The 20,501-nt window shown below is 41.4% G+C and overlaps 2 protein-coding genes across 2 annotated transcripts in view; one reads left to right on the forward strand and one right to left on the reverse strand.

Annotated features, from left to right (window-relative positions):
* Positions 1-3,922: 3,922 nt before the first annotated feature.
* arpc3 (actin related protein 2/3 complex, subunit 3) lies at positions 3,923-14,802 on the forward strand. The gene is made up of 7 exons (XM_084324657.1): positions 3,923-4,033; positions 4,452-4,545; positions 4,970-5,046; positions 7,993-8,061; positions 10,493-10,619; positions 13,636-13,730; positions 14,535-14,802. Exons 1-7 carry the CDS (start codon positions 4,028-4,030, stop codon positions 14,595-14,597), a joined length of 531 nt encoding a protein of 176 aa, XP_084180783.1. The 5' UTR covers positions 3,923-4,027; the 3' UTR covers positions 14,598-14,802.
* Positions 14,803-17,791: 2,989 nt separating this feature from the next.
* The window catches only part of ube2g1b (ubiquitin-conjugating enzyme E2G 1b), a 29,699-nt gene continuing 26,989 nt past the window's right edge, over positions 17,792-20,501 (reverse strand). The window contains exons 5-6 of the mRNA XM_084324323.1: positions 19,183-19,293; positions 17,792-18,860 (exon numbers count right to left, since the gene is read on the reverse strand). Of these exons, the coding sequence (XP_084180449.1) occupies positions 19,207-19,293 (87 nt within the window). The 3' untranslated portion in view covers positions 17,792-18,860; positions 19,183-19,206. The remainder of the gene's footprint in view (positions 18,861-19,182; positions 19,294-20,501) is intronic.

Below are 20,501 nucleotides of genomic sequence, written 5' to 3' on the forward strand. Positions count from 1 at the left end.
TGTCTGCTAAAGGGATAGTTTGCATTTTTTTTTGGTTGTATGAAATACTTGGCAGTAGTCGATGCAAAGCTATTAGTATACTTACCAAGAGTCCAACCTACACTGCACTGGCTCCCCATTGCCGCACGAATCAGTCCATCATCCTGGACTCCACCCTTTCTTTCCTCCCCCATGTGAACCACATAACCAAAACGACCTTCTACCACCTCCAGAATATTGCTCGTCTCCGCCCCTCCCTATCACTCTCCGCTGCTGAAACACTGGTTCATGCATTCATTTCATCAAGACTGGACTACTGTAACAGCATCCTCTACGGCTCACCAAACACTATCCTCAATAAACTCCAATATGTCCAAAACTCTGCTGCCCGCATGCTCACCTCCACCCGTCGCTCTGATCACATCACCCCTGTCCTCCACGACCTCCACTGGCTTCCAATCAAATACAGGATACAATTTAAAATACTTCTCATCACATTTAAAGCCCTCAACAACCTTGCCCCTCCCTACCTGTCCGACCTCCACCGTCACACGCCCTAGCCTTAGGTCTGCAGATGCCAACCTAACACCTCCCACGACCAAGCTCCGGACCTGGGGTGACAGGGCCTTTGCTGCTGCTGCCCCCTCCCTCTGGAATGCCCTCCCCAGCCATATCCGTGATGCAAACACCCTGACATCTTTTAAATCAGCCCTCAAAACCCACCTTTTCAATCTTGCTTTTGACCTCTAATTCTGTCTGTTTTATTTTATTTTGTCATGTATTATTTTTGTTGTTTTTTGTTTTGCCATAGTTTTGTCTCTCCTACCCATGTAAAGCGTCTTTGAGCACCTGGAAAAGCGCTATATAAAATAGATTATTATTATTATTCAAGGCCCTCAACCTGGTATATCGTGCGGAGAAGGGAACGGCTCTCGTCTACCTCCGGTCAATGGTCTCTTAAGTATTATTTCTGGGTACTTTTTACACCCCTGCATGCAGGCACCATGGTTCCCATTTCCACCACATGCTCCAGCTTGTCAGATGTCAGATGGCAGGATTTAATTTCTTGAAAAAAAGCCAGTGTGTATTAAGTACTACACCCTGGAGCCTCACAGGTGACACAGCCTGTCAGCTGTTTAAAAATGCTGGAGGACTGGTTTTGTGTTGGAAATTGGTAACCCTTTGCCTGAAAGTTTTGTGGATTAAAAACCTTGTTGGTTTTGTGACCCAGTTTCTGCCATTCACTGCCTGTCTAAAACCTTGGAAAGGGCAGTCGCCGCCCAGCTTCATCAACATCTGTCCAACCATGAGCTCTACGAACCCCTTCAGTCAGCCTACCGAGCACATCACAGCACAGAGACCGCCCTCATCAAGATCACTAATGACCTCCTCCTTGCTGCAGACTCTGGACACATCAGCCTCCTCATCCTTCTCGACCTCTCCGCGGCGTTCGACACAATATCCCACTCAGTCCTCCTCAAATGCCTCTCTGACAACCTAGGCATCACCGGTACAGCTCTGTCATGGTTTCATTCATATCTCACAAATAGATCTCAGTTTGTCAGCGTCAGCGGCTCATCCTCCCCCCCGGCCCCAGTCAACCACGGTGTCCCCCAGGGCTCCGTGCTGGGTCCCCTACTATTCACCATTTACATGCTCCCCCTCGGTCAGATTATACGTCACCACAGACTCAACTTTCACTGTTATGCTGATGATACTCAGCTCTATATCAGCACCTCACCATCCTCCCAGCTCCCCCCACAGTCCGTAGTCAACTGCCTCCACGCTATAAAAACCTGGATGGCAACCAAATTACTTAAACTCAACAGCAAAAAGACAGAGCTCATGGTTGTGGCCCCCAAGGCACTGCTCGGGAAGGTTGGAGATCTCCTCCTCCACGTTGACGGCTGTTCCATCTCCCCGTCTCTCGAAGTCCGTAACCTGGGCGTCACCCTTGACTCCACACTTTCATTTCACTCCCACATCAAATCTGTCACCAAGTCTGCCTTCTACCACCTCAGGAACATCTCCCGTCTCCGACCCTCACTCTCAGACTCTGTGGCTGAGACCCTGATCCACTCATTCGTCACCTCCCGGTTGGACTACTGTAATGGAGTCCTGTTCGGGGTACCCAGCAAAGCCCTGGACAGGCTCCAGTATGTCCAGAACTCAGCTGCCAGGGTTCTCACTCACACCAAGCCCTGGCAGCACATCACCCCCACCCTCATCCATCTCCACTGGCTTCCAGTCAGGTTCCGCATCACCTTCAAACTCCTGCTCCTCACCTACAAATCCCTCCATGCCCTCGCCCCCCGGTACCTGTCTGATCTCCTCCACCAGTACACTCCATCCCGGAACCTACGATCCTCTGATCTAGGTCTCCTCTCCATCCCTCGCACCAGGTTACGGACTTTTGGGGACAGAGCCTTCAGCGTGGCGTCCCCTACCCTCTGGAACTCTCTCCCCCCCCGAAATCCGCAACGCCCCAACCCTGGACACCTTCAAATCCGCTCTAAAAACACACCTCTTCACCATGGCTTTCCCCATCAGTTAGTTTTAGATTAAATTAGGTCCATTATCCCCCACTTTCCCTCATCCCCCCCCCCCCCCCTATTTTCCTTGCCCTATTTTTTGTCCTGATTGTAAAGCGACCTTGGGTTCTATGAAAGGCGCTATATAAATTTGATCTATTATTATTATTATTATTATTATTATTATTATTATTATTAAATACTCCTGGTTTGCTCTGAACCCAGAACTCTGACCACAGGACTCTGTAAGTAAGTAGTTACTTCACCAGTGGTTCTCAAAGGTCTTCATGTCAAGGACATTTAGTAATAGGCCATGGACCCCCATTGCATAAGATCAAGGGACCCCTATCTGAGAAGATAATTGTTGGATTTTTTTTTTAATGTTTATTTAACCAGGAAGGTCCCATTGAGATACATTAACGCTTCTTCCAGGAAGTCCTGGTCAAGACAGCAGTTTCACATAAAAACAACAGTTTCACATAATAGAACACATAAAAGCTACACAGGGGAAAGAGTAAAAGAAGAGACTCATACAGGCCAAACTGGTGATATCCATAACAACGTTCACCTCAAATCAAGGTTATGTAAAACAACAACATGACTGTTTGTAAAAGACGTTTAAAGTTATTCAAAGGAGGGAGTGCTTCTGAGGTAAATAATGGTATTTTGCAGCTCATTCCATATCCAAGGTGCATAACAGGAGAAAGCAGTTTTACCAAGCTCTGCACCCTGGGGACATTTAAGGTCAGTAGATCTAGTGTTATAGTTGCTGGTATAATAAGATAAAAGGCTGGAGATATACAGTAAGTAGGTAGTTTACCTAACAAAGTATTGACAATAGCAACATGACATAATTGAGAATTCCACAACTCTCTGTAGGTGTGGGGATACCGGAGGAGAGAATCAGAATAGTCATTCTCATAAATTCCTTCATTGTGCTAATTTTTTGTAAAGTTAGTAAAAGAAAAGTATAAACTATTCGTAAATGGACTGCATTTATATTGCGCTTTTATCCAAAGTAGTGTACTTTATGCCTGCCATTCATCCATTCACACCGATGATGGAGGCAAAGTGTCTTGCTCAAGGACATTACCAGACAACTGCTCTACCTCCTGAGACACTGTCAGGAGGATTACTACTAAATTAAAATCCTCAATATTTCAGGGACCCAATTTTGAGAACCACAGCCCACAGGATTACACTAATGGCAAGTATTTCATATAACTGAATGTCCAAAAATCCGAACTATACCTTTCATACCTATACCTTCTGCCTGATTCTGGCGAAAATGTCATTCCTTAGTTTGAAGAATGAGACCACATTTAGTTAATACATTTGACCTAATTATGTTTTTGAACTCTGAACAATTGCCTCCATTCCGCCACCATGTGGAGCCTGACGCACACGACAGCTGCCCACTTCCTGTAAGTGTGTAGGGTGGGACAGGCGGAAGCAGCGTCCTGCAACGCTGACATTTTTCTTTCGCTGGGTAGAAAGATCAGAATTGACCGTTCATCATGCCGGTGAGTAAAACACTAAAGACAGACGAATACAAACAACCAGTTATTGTTACGATGAAATAGTCACATTTCTAAGGGGAAACACGTTTTGTCGGTGATGATGGAGGGGCCTCCGTGTTGGATGACGAGCCTGCTTTTAGTCTAGTTTGCTACAGTAGCTTAGCGGCTTGTTGGTGGATGTTGTTTAGGATAAACTAGTCAAAATCAAATGTAGGGTTTAACTATTAACATGGTTAGACATGTCATTGCCATATAACAAATTGTATCTCGTATGACAAGAGGTAACGATAGCACAAGGCTATCACACTATTTGTTGTGTTCAGTGATGTATTCGTCCATCCCGTATATACGGTAGCTAGTTTGGCTGCTATTGTACTGAATGTGAAGGTATTTGACAGCTTCGGTGTATTTTTCCTCCCAGGCGTATCACTCCAGTTTGACAGCCTCGGACATGGTGGGGAACATGGCTTTGCTGCCCCTCAAAACCCAGTTCAAAGGCCCTGCTCCAAAAGAGAGTAAGCTTATATCGTTGTTGGATAATACTAATGTAGATGTGTGGTGTCGACAAAGTGCCTTGCTTGCATTGTCAGTCAAGTCTTTCACCTTCTCGTGTCCATAGATATTCATGTTGACCTGACGGTATACAGCTTAGACTCTCATTATTTTGACGTTTTAATGATGTGAAATGGAACACATCTTCTCTTCCTTATTTCAGAAAAATGCCTGTTGCTTCCTTATATGGTGCGTGTGTCATCCTCATCCTCATAATGTGTGATCTCATCTGTTATTAATAATGGTCACACTTAGGCATGGGTGCTGTGTTTAGGTTTATGTCTTTAAGGTCCATAAAGTACGTTTGAAGGATCGACTTTGTTTTCAAAGTGTTTGACACACATTGGTTTCATGTCCACCACTCAGCATAGTTCTGTATCGTTTCAGCCAATGAGACCGACATCATCGACGAGGCGATCTACTACTTCAAAGCCAACGTCTTCTTTAAGAATTATGAAATCAAGGTGAGAAATGAATCATTTGACTTGTTGAAAGCGTTACTGGTAACTTTTTATAGCGGGTTGAGGGGGTAAAAAAGACAGAATTCACTTAAACTGTTAAACAAAGCATGCATACAATAAGTGCACACCTGGAAGTTTTCACGTGTGCTACTATATGAAAATGATCAAATCAATATGAGAAAATGTGCAGTCACTTGTGCAGACTGAATGCTCTGGCATTTGTAAGTGTGTTGTGTTCATACTACATACTGCTTATTAATAATATGACATACAGATCATACTACATACTGCCTGCCTATTAATAATATGACATACAGATCATACTACATACTGCTTATTAATAATATGACTTAAAGATCATACTACATACTTCCTGCCTATTAATAATATGACTTAAAGATCATACTTACTACTACATACTACTTGCTTAGGTCCTTTACTCTTCTCCCTTTACATGTTACCGCTGGGTGATATCATCAGAGAACATAATGTAGGTTTCCATAGCTATGCGGATGATACACAACTGTACATATCTGCTGAACCAAATGATACAGCTATTAACTCCATCACAGACTGCTTATTGGCAATAAATAAATGTATGAGTAAGAACTTCCTGAAACTAAACGAGAACAAAACTGAAATTCAAATTATCGGCCCCAAAACTAAAAAAGAAACGTTAATAAAGAACCTGGGAGGCCTAACCCCTTGGATCAAATCTGAGGTCACAAGTCTCTGGGTTATCATAGATTCAGAACTGAACTTCAATTCTCATATTAACAAAGTGACCAAAACATCGTTCTTCCATCTCAGAAATATAGCAAAAGTATGACCATTTATTAATCAAAATGATGCTGAGAAGCTAATTCATGCATTCATATCTAGCCAGTTAGACTACTGTAATGCACTTTTTACAGGTCTCCCTAAGAAAACCACAGAGGCTTCAGCTAATCCAAAACACTGCAGCCCGACTTGCTTACTAGAACCAAAAGGAGAGAGCACATTAGTCCAGTCTTAGCTGCTCTACTACACTGGCTTCCTGTAACATTTAGAATTTACTTCAAGGTCCTTCTCCTTGCATACAAATCTCTAAATGGACAGGGACCTAGCTACATCGCCAATAAATTACAGGCCAGCAAGAACACTGCGATCATCAGCTGCTGGACTACTAGAGGCTCCCAGAAACAGTCAAAAGAGGATCAGTGATGCAACTATGCCCCAAAACTATGGAACAAACTACCCCAAAACATCAGGGAAGCCAACTCGCTAGACATATTCAAAAGACAGCTTAAAACCTATCTCTTTGCTCAGGCATTTAAATGAAACATCAGGGATATCCTGACACAAATTGTACTTTACCTGCACTATTCTTACCCTACCTACACTTCCTATCAAATTTTTTAATTTTAATTTGCCAAGGTATGGCGAGTGCCATACCAAAACGACGCCCCTGCTTGCTACCTCTATCTTTTTTTATGCTCGCTTATGCCTCTATTTTTTACTGTTGTGAAGCACTTTGAACTGCAACTTCTGTATGAAAAGTGCTATACATATATAAAGTTTATTATTATTACTACTACATACTGCCTATTAATATGACTTAAAGATCATACTACATACTGCCTAATAATATGATTTAAAGATCATACTACTACATACTGCCTATTAATAATATGCATAAAGAAACGTCACCAGCTGTAAGTGATGTATTGCATTTGTGTTCTGCAATTGGTTAATTTTCATGTGTTTTACTTACAGATATGAGCTAGTGTACACAAAAATACCAAAATAGTAGTCATTATAAGCTGCCAGACAAAAGCCCTGATCTAGGATTTCTGGTTTGGTTAACTGGATGACTGGATAAACTGATTATGTACTTGGGAGGCAAACTGTTCTTGGGTCAGTAGTCTTATTCTGTGCTGCTTTATAGCTGCTGTCAGATGGAACACCCATGTGTCTTCTGAAAGTCAACTTAGCAAGAAACACTACAGATTTGTTTAAACTCCCAAAGGGTTTTGAACAGGTGACTGTGTTCATAAAAGGTCATGTAAATATTCAAATACAATTTTGTAACAATAAAATAAATGAAAACCACCAAGACTCGACTGACTTCTAATTTCATGCAAATAGAGCGCTGTTCATGAAGTCCTTGAGCAGCGTCTCCTCCTTGTAAAGGCCTCTTCAGAAAGCTGTGGCCCTGGTTCTCCCACATGCCTCAGCTTGCTCCTCTGAATGTGGCCTCCAGCAATACAGTCTTCTCATAGTTTCATAGCAGCTACACTAAAATGCCTGTTACAACAGCCCTCACGGACTAGGCTAGTAGCAGTTTACCTGTTATAAGTAGCATGTCGACAAATAAAAGGCTTTAATGCGACAGGTCAGAGGTGCCTTTCCAAAAAGAGAATCTATATAATAAAATCAATTCCATCTATGAGAAGACGGTTGCAGCAAGCATTTAGTCATTTTAGTCACTCAATTCTATTGGTTAACCAGTTAAAAGAGCACTGAAATGAGAAAGCAGTCCTTTGAGAAATATTGTTATATTCTATATACAAATTACTGGTACGATGACATTTACAGGGGGACATGAACAAATGTTCTCCTGTGAGCTACATTTGTGATATATCAAAGTATATAGTACATAGTTTGTGTAAGGTCTGAATATGAAATATGTCAAGTTTGGTGTGGATTGTTTGAGAAATGAAAAAAGCGAATTCACCAATACGTCACCCAGTGGAAGATGGGGGTACTGCACACACTCAGAGTGCGCTGGTGTTGGAATGTTTGTGGACCAAATCAAATGGAGATGTGGACAAATTGTAACTCCAATTCTTCACCGGATATGACGCAAAATCGCGGTCGTGACATCTCTTCCATTTACCCTCCTTGGGTCATTTGAAGCAGCTGTTGAGCTAATGCTCAGGTGTGTGTTTTTGTTTGTTTGTTTTCCAGAACGAGGCAGACCGGACGCTGATCTATGTCACCTTATATATATCTGAATGCCTCAAGAAGCTACAGAAGGTAATACGCATGTCTGCTTGTCATACAAGTATGACTGGATGATAATTTATCGTCTCCCAATGGGAGCATAATATCATAATATCGCAATGGAATCATGATATTGATATATTGCATGAATTATGTATCGCAATTAGGGATGCTCGATATTGGCTTTTTTACCGATACCGATATTGTCCAACTCTTAATTTCCGATACCGATATCAACCGTTATCACATTTTAATGCCGATATCGGCCGATAATATCGGACATCCCTAATCGCAATGTATCAATATCATGATTCTATTTGGTCCAACCTGTTAACTAGTAACAAGAGAAGGTTGACCTGTCCTGTCCAACCTGTTAACTAGTAACAAGAGAAGGATGACCTGTCCAACCTGTTAACTAGTAACAAGAGAAGGTTGACCTGTTAACTAGTAACATGAGAAGGTTGACCTGTCCAACTGTTAACTAGTAACAAGAGAAGGTTGACCTGTTAACTAGTAACATGAGAAGGTTGACCTGTCCAACCTGTTAACTAGTAACAAGAGAAGGTTGACTTGTCCAACCTGTTAAGTTAACTAGTAACAAGAGAAGGTCGATCTGTTAACTAGTAACATGAGAAGGTTGACCAGTTAACTAGTAACATGAGAAGGTTGACCAGTTAACTAGTAACATGAGAAGGTTGACCTGTCCAACCTGTTAACTAGTAACAAGAGAAGGTTGACCTGTCCAACCTGTTAAGTTAACTAGTAACATGAGAAGGTCGATCTGTTAACTAGTAACATGAGAAGGTTGACCAGTTAACTAGTAAGATGAGAAGGTTGACCTGTCCAACCTGTTAACTAGTAACAAGAGAAGGTTGACCTGTCCAACCTGTTAACTAGTAACAAGAGAAGGTTGACCTGTCCAACCTGTTAACTAGTAACAAGAGAATGCTCTTGCATTGTCCTGCGTGGCCAGGTCCACGGACGACAGTTACGGTCTGGACAGCTCTCAGTTTATGAGCCTAGAAAGGGTTCCTATTCACAGAATGGCTTTCTGTCTACAGCCTGCTGGCTGTGGAACTCTCTGCCCAGGGCCATCCAAAACTCCCCCACTATTGCTGTCTTCAAGAGGGGTGTGAAGCGACATCTGCAACAATAGGTTGCAGAGGGTGCTTGGCCACCACTCTTGAAGAACAGGAACATGACATGTTGTAATGAGGCTCTTTCAGAAAATTGTGTTGTCTATTTTATCTACATGTTGTATCTATCTTATCATCTTAACTCTTTCTTGGTGATTTATTGTATTCTTCTTGGGACCATGTTGGAAACAAGTCGACAGACTTTCACATGTTATCCTTGTACCCCTTGTTTTCATACTTTTGTATAAATTGTATGTACTAAATAAAAATCAAATCAAGGTTGACCTGTTAACTAGTAACATGAGAAGGTCGATCTGTTAACTAGTAACATGAGAAGGTTGACCTGTTAACTAGTAACATGAGAAGGTTGACCAGTTAACTAGTAACATGAGAAGGTTGATCTGTTAACTAGTAACATGAGAAGGTTGATCTGTTAACTAGTAACATAACTAGTAAGACATTCGGCAAAGGACGCCGGGTCCGGGAGTCGAACCCGGGTCGGCTGTTTCGCGACGCAGCGCGTTACATGGTGTCCTACTAGAGCGCCCCCGATTTAACATTTTATTAACAGATTGCAGAATTGGTACAATACAGTACGGCTCAATACACACACTTGTTAAGGGGATGCAGACCAGAGAAATACTTTCGTCTTGTTTACATCAGGGTCCCCCATTTTCAATTCAACATTCATACTTCTTACAGTATGAATCAATGAAATAATGATTGAATGACTGCATTTATATTGTGCTTTTCTAGGACACAAATCTCTTTATTGTTTATTCGGATTCCCATTAGCTGTCACCTAGGCAACAGCTATTCTTCCTGGGGTCCACATAGAACAAAACATACTACATACTGTGCATATACCTATATTTCCTTTATTCCAAAATAAGAGAAAAAAAATTATTACATACTGCATACATTTTTCAGTACGGATGTCTGTCCCCAATGGGAATCGAACCCCTAACCCTGCCAATGTTAATTAGTCAATTGATGGATCCGTTTGGTCTTAGTCGACCAAGACTTTTTAGTCGACTAGTTGCATTCATGCCCCCCGCCCCGCTACCCAATGAGTTATCTCCTGAAATAATGCTTTATTGCATGTGGGAAACACAATTTGACAAATTAATTAATTCAACCTTTATTTAGTCTTGAAAACCATTGAGAGTTCAACTCTCATTTCAGATTTGTCGATTTAAATTAATCAACCAATCGGATCAGTGTACAAAACAAATCCTATGATGTTTAACGAATTAAGAATTACTTTAGTGGGAGAACTAGTTTTCTGTGGAACAACGGGACAAAACGCGGCTGTTTGTGATTTCCAGTGCAGCTCCCGGGGCCAGGGGGAGAAGGAGATGTACACCCTGGGCATCACTCACTTCCCCATCCCTGGAGAGCCTGGGTTCCCCCTCAACGCCATGTACGCTAAGCCTGGCAACAAGTCGGAGGAAGGTAAGACACCACACCGGGACCTGCTGTAGGGACACCTTAAACTTAAAGGAACACAACACACTGGAACCTGCTGTAGGGACACCTTAAAGGAATACAACACACTGGGACCTGCTGTAGGGACACCTTAATGGAACACACCAACATTACCTTAACACTTTGAGCGCCACGCCTGGTTTTCCGCTTTACCGCTTGAATGCCACCATCGGCGCCAATGTTAACGTTAATATCGCCTAATCTATGTTTTAAATTATGGCTATGTGTCTAATCTGCCCATCGCATTATCAAATACTATTTTCCAGTCAGTGCTGTGAAGGCAGATTGTTTTTTTATCGCGTCGTTTCCATTTCAGAGCAGTTAGAAAAGCCCCTGTTTTGATATAAAAAACAGCTCATTCTGGAGCATTCTATGAAAATCGTCTTTTAGTGGAATATTCCACAACGTTGATATTCGTCGGCCTTTTTATGAATCGTTTTCAAATAAACGCTAGATGATCAATATTATACGTGCACGCAAGCACATTACGGCCGCGCACTGATAATCGCTCCGTTGATTTCCTCACAGAGTTTTACAGTGAAACCGAAAGAAGACATTTCACAAAACAGCTTATAACTTCATCAAACTTACTCTGATTATCCTACCACTGATAACATAGAGTCCTTACCTGACATCAGATGGTATCCAACTGGTATATTCCAATTCCTGATCACCATTCGAAAAAATCGATACGTGTATGGATCCAACGCGATACAGTAGAACTCCATGATCCGCGGGGCTCTGAGGCTCCAGAATGAACTATGGTAACCCCGGCTGGATCAGTGAACTGGAAAATGTGGAGTACCGGATTTTTTCCCCCATTCATTTTCATTGAGTCCATTCCAAAATCACTTATGTCCAGTGATGCCACAGATTACTTGTAAAAGTAATCCGATTACTGATTACTGATTACTCCTTTAAAAAGTAATCCAAGTTACTTTACTGATTACTTGATTATCAGAGTAACTTAGTTACTTTGAAAGTAACTAGGTTACGAAGTCGTCGTTCCCCCAACAGTTTTTTTTAAACGCTTTATTGAAAGTGCATAAATTGTTTTTAACTTGTTTCTCTGCACATAACGTAAATTGTTAAACTAGTGCTTCAGCTTCTGTACCATCAAGTATGGTAAAGCAACAGTCTATGATGCTCACAGCATTAGAGCAGCCAGCCAGTGGTTTTACAAAACCAGTGTATCCATTCACATCTAACAAATGCAGGCTGAACTATTCAATTATATCAACTGTAACTATTAAATTGTTTTTATAAATGTCTCTCTATAAACATACAAGCAGTCTCTCTTTAACATGTAAATTAACTGTAAATCTGGCAAATAAGAGCTTTTCTCTCTCTCTCACCCCTCTCTCTCTCTCTCTCTCTCTCTCTCACCCCTCTCTCTCTCTCTCTCTCTCTCTCTCTCTCTCTCTCACCCCATGCCTCTTTCTCTCCAACCCCACCCAGACAGCCTACATCTCTAATATAATAATAATAATAATAATAATAATAATAATAATTATTATTATTATTATTATTATTATAATATAATCCCTTCTCTCCCTCTCTGTGTGTATGTGTGTGCGCGTGTGTGCGTGTGCTTGTGCTTGTGTGTGTGTGTGTGTGTGTGTGTGTGTGTGTGTGTGTCTCTCTCCCCTCTCTCTGTCACTCGTGTTCTCCCACCTGAAGAACTGTGGGAGAGCATTAGAGCAGCCAGCCAGTGGTTTTACAAAACCAGTGTATCCATTCACATCTAACAAATGCAGGCTGAACTATTCAATTATATCAACTGTAACTATTAAATTGTTTTTATAAATGTCTCTCTAGTCTTCTTGCGGTTTCACTTCGTTTAGACAAGCGTTTTGGGGTGGAATTCTCAGACGAATGCAACGGAGCCCTGCTGTCGATTGGCGCATATGTCACATGACGTGCTGTGAAGACCCGCCCTACTCTGCCTCTGATTCGCAGACTGTGGATGGGGAATGTGATTGGGCCAAAGCAGAGTCACTCACAGACAGAGAGTCCAGTCACGCCGCGAGGACACATTCTTGTGTAACCCTTTCACTGCCACACCACGTCACTCCCAAATAAGAAAAACAGCTCAAAAATGTATTTTTGACTGTCGAAAACGAAATAAAATACTGCATTCCGCATGCATTATGAATTTATGATGAGATAGTAACGAAATAGTAATGCACAGCCACTTGGACAAGTAACTGCAATCAGATTACTGGCTTTTAAAGATTAACGCGTTAGATTACTATTTTCGGGGGAAAGTAATCAGATTACAATAACGCGTTACTTAGTAACGCGTTACCGGCATCACTGCTTATGTCATCTGGGAGACGACAGGGGGCGCTTTTTTCCACAGTGATCGCCGGCGCCCCTCGGCTATACTCGGGTAGGCTCGGGTGATGCAATAATTTTTCAGATCGCAAAAAAAAAAAAAAAAATCCGAGAAATCTCGTGAGTGGCTAGCAACCACCTATAAAAAAAAACCCTGAGAAATCTTGTGAGTGGCACTCAAAGTGTTAATAAGAAGATATAGATACCAATGTCCTCTCTAAGCTAGCCTAGCTTACCACAAATTAATGGAAGTGGATACGGACCATTAGCCTACCTTAAAACTCAGGGAGAGGTGCAGCACAGATAGGCTAACTGGTCCGTATCCACTTCCATTTATTTGTGTTAAGCTAGGCTAGCTTGCAGCCGGATAGCTTTCTACTGAACGCACATGTATCGGAGGAGGCCTGTGGGAGTCTACACCCTCACACTGTATATTATGCTCCCATGGTGAATTGAATGGCACAACATTTGGACCTAAACAGGTCTTTGTGAGGTGTATGTAATACCTGTTTAGGTTGAAACGTTGTGCAATTAAAATTCACCATAATATACAGTGTGCGGATATCCTTCTTTGATGCAACTTTAACATTTTGACGTTTATGGTGATGATGATGAAGATGACGTCATCGTCTGCGTTTTCCTCCAGACAATATGAGGGCGTACCTGCAGCAGATCCGCCAGGAGACCGGCCTGAGACTGTGCGACCGCGTGTTCGATCCCCAGACGGACAAACCCAGCAAGGTGAGAGAGACTGAACACAGTTATAATGAACTCTCTGGCTCTCCTTGCCGAGGGGGAATTGTAAATGGAAAGACCTGCCGGGCAAGAAAATGTTTTACCCACTAAAACAATTAATAGGTATTTCTGAAAATGAGTTTTTATCTCCACGGCAAGCTCATTTCCACTCCAGAAACTACGCTCCGATCTGGAGGAAGCTCTTGAGATTTACTTGGCAAATGGAATATTTTAATAATTATTTTCTTTCTCACATTGGGCACTTGCCGGATGTTAATTTTGGACCGTGCTGCACATGAAGCCCCAAGGAATAGGAGTTCAGATCCATTAACTATCCAGCGATAACAAGTCTGTCAGTGAAGAGACTGTTCCAGGGTTCGCACAAGGTCCTTGAAGTGCTTGATTTTTTACAAAGATTCTAGGCCTGGAATTCCTTGAAAACAGCAAATTTTTCGACAACGTGCTTTAAAGGTCCTTGAAATTCAAATCAACCATTCGCATTGAATGTTTTGTTCATCCATGATCAAATTGTTCTGAATCATGAAATCGTTTATTTTTTTGTTTTAATAATGACTCGCTGTCTCGCACGCTCCAACTGCTTTTCCTCATTTCTTCGCGTGTGATGCTCTAGCTGGCAAGCAGGTCAAGAAGATGCTTAAAAAACAGCATTTAAAAGTTAATTGTATCATTCGAGTGACATCCTTGAAAATTAAAAATAGTGCTTGGAAAAGTACTTAAAAGTAATTGAATTTAATTTGGCAATGTCTGTGGGAACCCTGCTGTTATCTAACTTGTGCTGTTCTCTTTCAGTGGTGGGTGTGCTTCGTCAAGAGACAGTTCATGAACAAAAGCCTGTCAGCACCCGGACAATGAGCGCCACTCAGGACCTCCTGTTATCATCCTACACCTGAAAGATGGATGGATTTGTTTTGTTCCTTTTTTCCTCTGTTGTGCCTCTGCTTGTGTGGCTAAAATGATTTTATACTGAGATAAGAGTCCCAAGGATATGTCCCCGTTTGTGTGGTTAATCAGATTGAGCTGGTGCTTAATTCAATAAAGCAATTGTGGAGATTGAAAACCTGTCGCTGTATTTCGTCTTCAAAGTACCTCACAATTAGTAATGTGTGTGGGTGTGGGTCTAGTCCTTGGCAAGTTTAAAGGACAGTAGTCTTGCATAGCCATACCTTTCTCTACACTACGTTAGCAGCACTGTGCCAGTGGTGTATCATAGCGCAATAGGGTGAAAAACGCTCCGGCTTGTTTGTATTTCTCTCAACCAATCACAATCATGGGCGGCGCTAAGCCCAGGATGCAGCTACAGTGCCCTTGCAAAATCCTTGCAGATATCGGAAGGGGATCATTCTGACTGATAGTCGACCAATGGCATGATCAATAATCATTGATTATACCTACAGTCTCAGTCCTGTGATCCAGAGTAAAGGGACAGTAGTACCAGTGATATTTTAACATTACTGAAAGATTTTAATTATTTTTGCTAATAGACCACTGCATCTGAAATGTCTTACCACTCGGAACGAGAACAGAGAGACTACGGCTCAGCTTCTTCCCCCAGGCCATCAGGACACTGAACTCTCCACACAAGTACATATGAGCACACATGCTGCAATCACTCACACACAAACGGTCACTTTAAAACAAAATGGAAAGGACACTCTATTCCTTGCACTATTTGGGCAACTTTACACAATTCCTGTGAGTCTATGGAACACATCTAAGGTTTTGTTTTTTTCAAAAAAAATTCATTGTTTTATATTTCTAATCAAGTACTCAAAAGCATAATTGTTCTCCCTTTGGATTTCAGGCTGTTATTGGATGGGCTCCGCCCATACGCGCTTTGAGTGACAGTCACCCACCCACACAGTCTGCGACTGGCACAGAGAGATTGAGGGGGATACTAATAAATTTCGCCGCGGGGGGGCATAATCCCACGGGACAATGCATTGGTAACTTGTTTCAAATGACAATATATACCTGTGATTATTATTGCACGGATCGGAATATGGGCGTGGGAGCATGCGCAAAGATATTTTGACAGTGATAAGCTAGTGCTCCCGACTGCGAGGGAGAGAGAGAGAGGGACACAGAGCATTTACACACAACCTCCCGACCTGTGCGCGCGGGGCAGGAGCTTCTCTCACACACACACGCGGGTCGGGAGGTTGTGTGCAAATGCTCCGTGTGTGTGAGAGAAGACCCATCCCCGCCGCGCAAACATTTTTAGACACACTGCTGCGTGCGGTCTCTCTCGCTCGTTCTCTGCTGTCTATCGGACTCCCTGTTTGAGGAAGTAATCCACTCACTCTGTTGAGCGAATTGTGGGCAGTGACTACAACCACAGAGCCAATCAGATAACAATCAGCTCCTTGCTACGTCGCATTGCCAGTCAAATCAGAATGGCTTAGTTGAGTGAGGGAAGATCTCGTGAACTCGAGACTAGACTGATGAGTCAATATAATTAACGACAGACCACATTGATATAATCCCCCATTGCTAGGAAACAATGCTAAACACCGGAAAAGGCCATTTATAATGCATGGGACCTTTAAAGGAACGAGAAAAATAAAGGTCACTTTAAGGAAAGAACCGATGTGGTTCTTGTATAGTATAGTTTAGATATAGCATAGGGATATAGTTAAAACTGTATATTGTATAGTAGTGTACATATGACCCAGTGCAGAAAATCCATAGCTAACAATCAGGAATTTAGCTATTTTATCATGCCCTTTTTATGTATATTTTATTACCTGTTTTTTTATGTCTTTTATTATTAGTATTATTGCACAATCGAAGGGGGCATAGCCACCCGCATTTCACTGTATGCCCTGGTATGTATGTGACAAATAAACTTGAATCTTGAACATCGCTGCCGGCGGGACAAAACCTCATAACTCCATTAAATAGTTTTTTAAATTATAAATCAACTCCGTAGATCATCCTCCATGTGTGTGGGTTTTACAAAGTTTAAACAATGGGAAAGCATTAAACCAATCATCTGTCTAAACCTCGTAACTCTATTCGCCCTCAAATCTGTGTACGTCTTTTTCATCTGCTGAAAAGTTGGGTTTTTGGAGTTATGAGGTTTTGTCCCGCCAGCAGCGACATGTAACAAATTCACTTTTAAACTTAGTCCAGTGTTTGAAGACTAATCCCCCTTGCCTTGGGTGACATTTTCATCAATTGAATATTTAATGCAATTAATTTATCTGCTTATATAAGTAGGCCCACAAATTAGGATACGTTTCAAGATAGGTTAAGTTCAAAGCTTAGATCATGAAAAACTTCAAGCAAGCGTACTGAAATGTGATATTAAACGTTCTCAAAAAAAAATATATATATATTGCTCACATGAAGCCCTTGTATCTGATCGCACTTATTTTTACTTGAATTTAAAGACTATAGTTCTTAAATTGCTATGTTTTGTAACCCTAAGGCCCATGTAACAAAACAACAAATGTTTAGTCTCAGAAATGTGTAATGAGTGTAGGAAACAAGCCAGCTTTTCTTGATTTCTGAAACATCTACAGTAGATCTGGTCTGTAGTTCAAACATCTACAGTAGATCTGGTCTGTAATTAAATATGTAGGTTCCTACTTTTTGACATGTGGGTCCAAAGTCTTTCCCACACTTGACAAAAAGGCCAATTCTTGCATCCGAGGTGCATATATCTTCCCTTTAAAGTTGCTTTATTGTGCAATATGGTGTATAGAAGAATTATTCTTCCTCCGATATGCATTATAGATCACTTTGGCAAATATTTACAGAAAACAAGTGACACATAAGAGGTTAGTGTGACATTTTATCTAAACGTGATTTGCACAAGTTTAAGATACATTTTCATTTGCACTGGTAAAACTGCTAAAATAGGTACCAAATATTTCAGTAATGGTAAAATATTATGCAAACGTCGGTTTTGTGAACGGGGCAAGAATGACTTGAGACCAACATAAAAAAAATAAAAACACTAGTATAATCTTTCAAATAATCCCAGGTTTTAAAAAGCGTCATCAACCGTGGATGTAAAATTCAACGAGTCAATCAACAATATCCACACCGAGCTAAATCTTTATTGCTTATTGTAACAATTCATTACCATATTTATATCAATTAATTGGCTAAAATTACACACATTCACCCTTCCAATAACACCTACTGGGAGCTTAGAAAAGTGCTACAATTAACATGTTCCTACATCCACCTGGCCAGGAGGAAACAGGAGTTGTGAAATGGGCCGTTACTCCATTACACCAAACAGGCACCACCTGTCAGACAAGCATGGCCCAAACATTTACTTTCCCCTCTGTACAAGTGCAATGCTAAAGGCAGGACACCGTTTCTCCATAGGAAGACGCACAAGGACAAATAACTTCTATGATACACTTAGTAATATTTACATACACAAAAAATACAATTGTAGAGCTGAGATCTTTATTACAAAAAATATTCTCTGTTCCTCATGCTTCCGATTCATAGCTTTTTTTTGTGTTTTCTTTTTTTGGCTTTGTCCAAAATAATTATTTTTCCCTCGATCAGAAACTAAAACTAAAAAAGAAAAAGAAAAAAAGAAGCATTCTGACGCAGACATCACTGAAGACGAGTTTCCTTTGTTTGCAGGGAAACAACTTAAGGCAGCGTTGTGTTGTTGTTGTTTTCCCCTTCTGAGAAAGAGACCCCTCTCTCTCTCTCTGCAGAACACTTTGGAGGAGGTGGGGTGAGGGATCCAGGACAAGGGGAGAAAAAAAGAAAAAAAAGTTGCTGGTCTCCATCGCGCCAACCCCACAACAATTGCATAAAAAGTGATGATGTAAGTCTAGAGTGGATGGCTCAGTGTGGCAGGTCAAAAAGAAAGAAAAAAGCTCTTCAAAAACAAAGACATGCATTTGTAATAATAATAATGGTCTAAATAAATAAAAGTGAACATACTAAAGGTGAGAAAATAGGGGGCATCAGGAGAGATATTTAAATCTTCTCCACATGTTCACCTGTCATGAAATTTGATGACTATAGTATTTACACAACTCAAAGAGAAAACTGTGGGCTTTGTAATCCCTCTGAAACACTGCTGAGGAAGTCTGGAGAATGACCTGTGGTTCAGTCCTGTATTGATCGCTTTCCAGGCTGAAAAAACAAAAGTAAAATTGATTTGTAATTTGTTTACTATGCTGAAAACAAATAAGTGCATTATAAATAATAATAGCAATCATAATTATAACAATAAAGTAGTACTAATGTATCATTATTAATAATAGTTTGTTTACTAGGGATGTGTGCAGCTTCACATTCTTCTATAAATCATTCTGTATTTGCCACAGCCTACTGTATATTCAATAGTGGTGCAAAAACTGTTTTCCAATATTTTTCCATGTGTTGCAAATGCAATATAGTACTTTGGTGAGCAATCCGTTTTCTGTGTGACTTTGCAGGTGGCAGCGCTACTCACTATGGGTTTGATGGGGGGGGGGTCTTAGTCAAAAGCCATCTCCTGGCTCTTCCGTACGCAGCGGGCCACCTTCCTCTTGAACTCTCCATGGGGATCGTCCCTCCACTCTTTCTGGAAGACACAGAGGCACCAAAATACATTGAGCCTAGATATTCCCCTCAAGATAATCCGGGCAATCCGTTGGATGATGCAATCATTATGTCAGCCCCAGGAATCAAAGTCGTGAGATTCTCAAAAGATTTCCACCCCAGCTAGATATGTTCACATGCACGTTTCTCCGCTTTCCCTCCTCTCCTGACTGCAAATTGACTGCATTTAAATATATATATAATTGACAAAGCACTTCATCTGTACATTTACGGATATACAAATTAACCCTTTCTCTGCCACGCTTATGTACATCCTTATACCATCCTCTGCCAGCTCTATTTGTCTATGGAGAAGTTCCCCTTCTTTGCAGGGCTATAACTTTTTAAATTGTATTGCTAAATTGACATTACTATGGCCCATTCAACGTCAATTATCTATCGTTCAGGATGTAGGAACGTTATACTTTTTCATTCACATATTCATACTAAAATACGGTCTAAAGTATAAATATGTTTTTATCGTTTTCTGCAGCATTCTGCAGAACGTGATTTATAGCCCTAAATGCATTACATTGATGATCAAATACAGTTTGATAGCGATCGGCGCCAGATAAAAAAATTCAAATGGACGTGCTTCTAGAAGTTACTACTTATCATCTGATGTTGACCGGATGGGGGGAGGGGGGGGTCGTTTATAATTCCGTGGCCAACGTTAGATGATTCATGTAGTGTGGGTGATATGATCATTAGAGCAGTTTGTATCGAACACGGTAAAAATAAACGCTGAAACTTACCCCAGTCTCCTCGGGCCGTTGGGCGATGAGCGTGAAGCAAAAAGATTTCTATTATGGGATGTTGAAATATGCGATCCATCTCCAGGTTGTATAATAGTATATACGTCCAAATCATGTTCATCGAGTTATTGGTAACGGATCGCTATCCATTGTGTCGAGCTCGAGTCCCGGGAGCTATAGCAAGTGGTCGGACCGAATTTGGATGAGCACCAGTTTCCGTTTCCGGTTTGCTGTTTGGGCGTTCCGCCGATCGGCCACCAGATGGGGCTCTTGAACCGTTGGAGAGTTGAGAGGGGATCAACAGTAGATCTCAAGTCTCCGCGGGAGAAATATGATCACAGATTTTTGAAATATTGATCTCAATGACGTGTTACGGCGTCATTGGCAGATTAAGCATGGCAGGGAATGACGAGTTACGGCGTCCTTGGCGATTAAA

Source organism: Notolepis coatsorum (assembly GCF_963971535.1).
Source record: "Notolepis coatsorum genome assembly, chromosome: 11".
Classification (NCBI taxonomy): Eukaryota; Metazoa; Chordata; class Actinopteri; order Aulopiformes; family Paralepididae; genus Notolepis; species Notolepis coatsorum.

Coding starts and splice junctions, on each gene's coding strand:
- arpc3 (XM_084324657.1), top strand. Junction 5,047..7,992: donor TTAAGAATTATGAAATCAAG/GTGAGAAATGAA, acceptor TTTGTTTTCCAG/AACGAGGCAGACCGGACGCT. Junction 8,062..10,492: donor GCCTCAAGAAGCTACAGAAG/GTAATACGCATG, acceptor TGTGATTTCCAG/TGCAGCTCCCGGGGCCAGGG.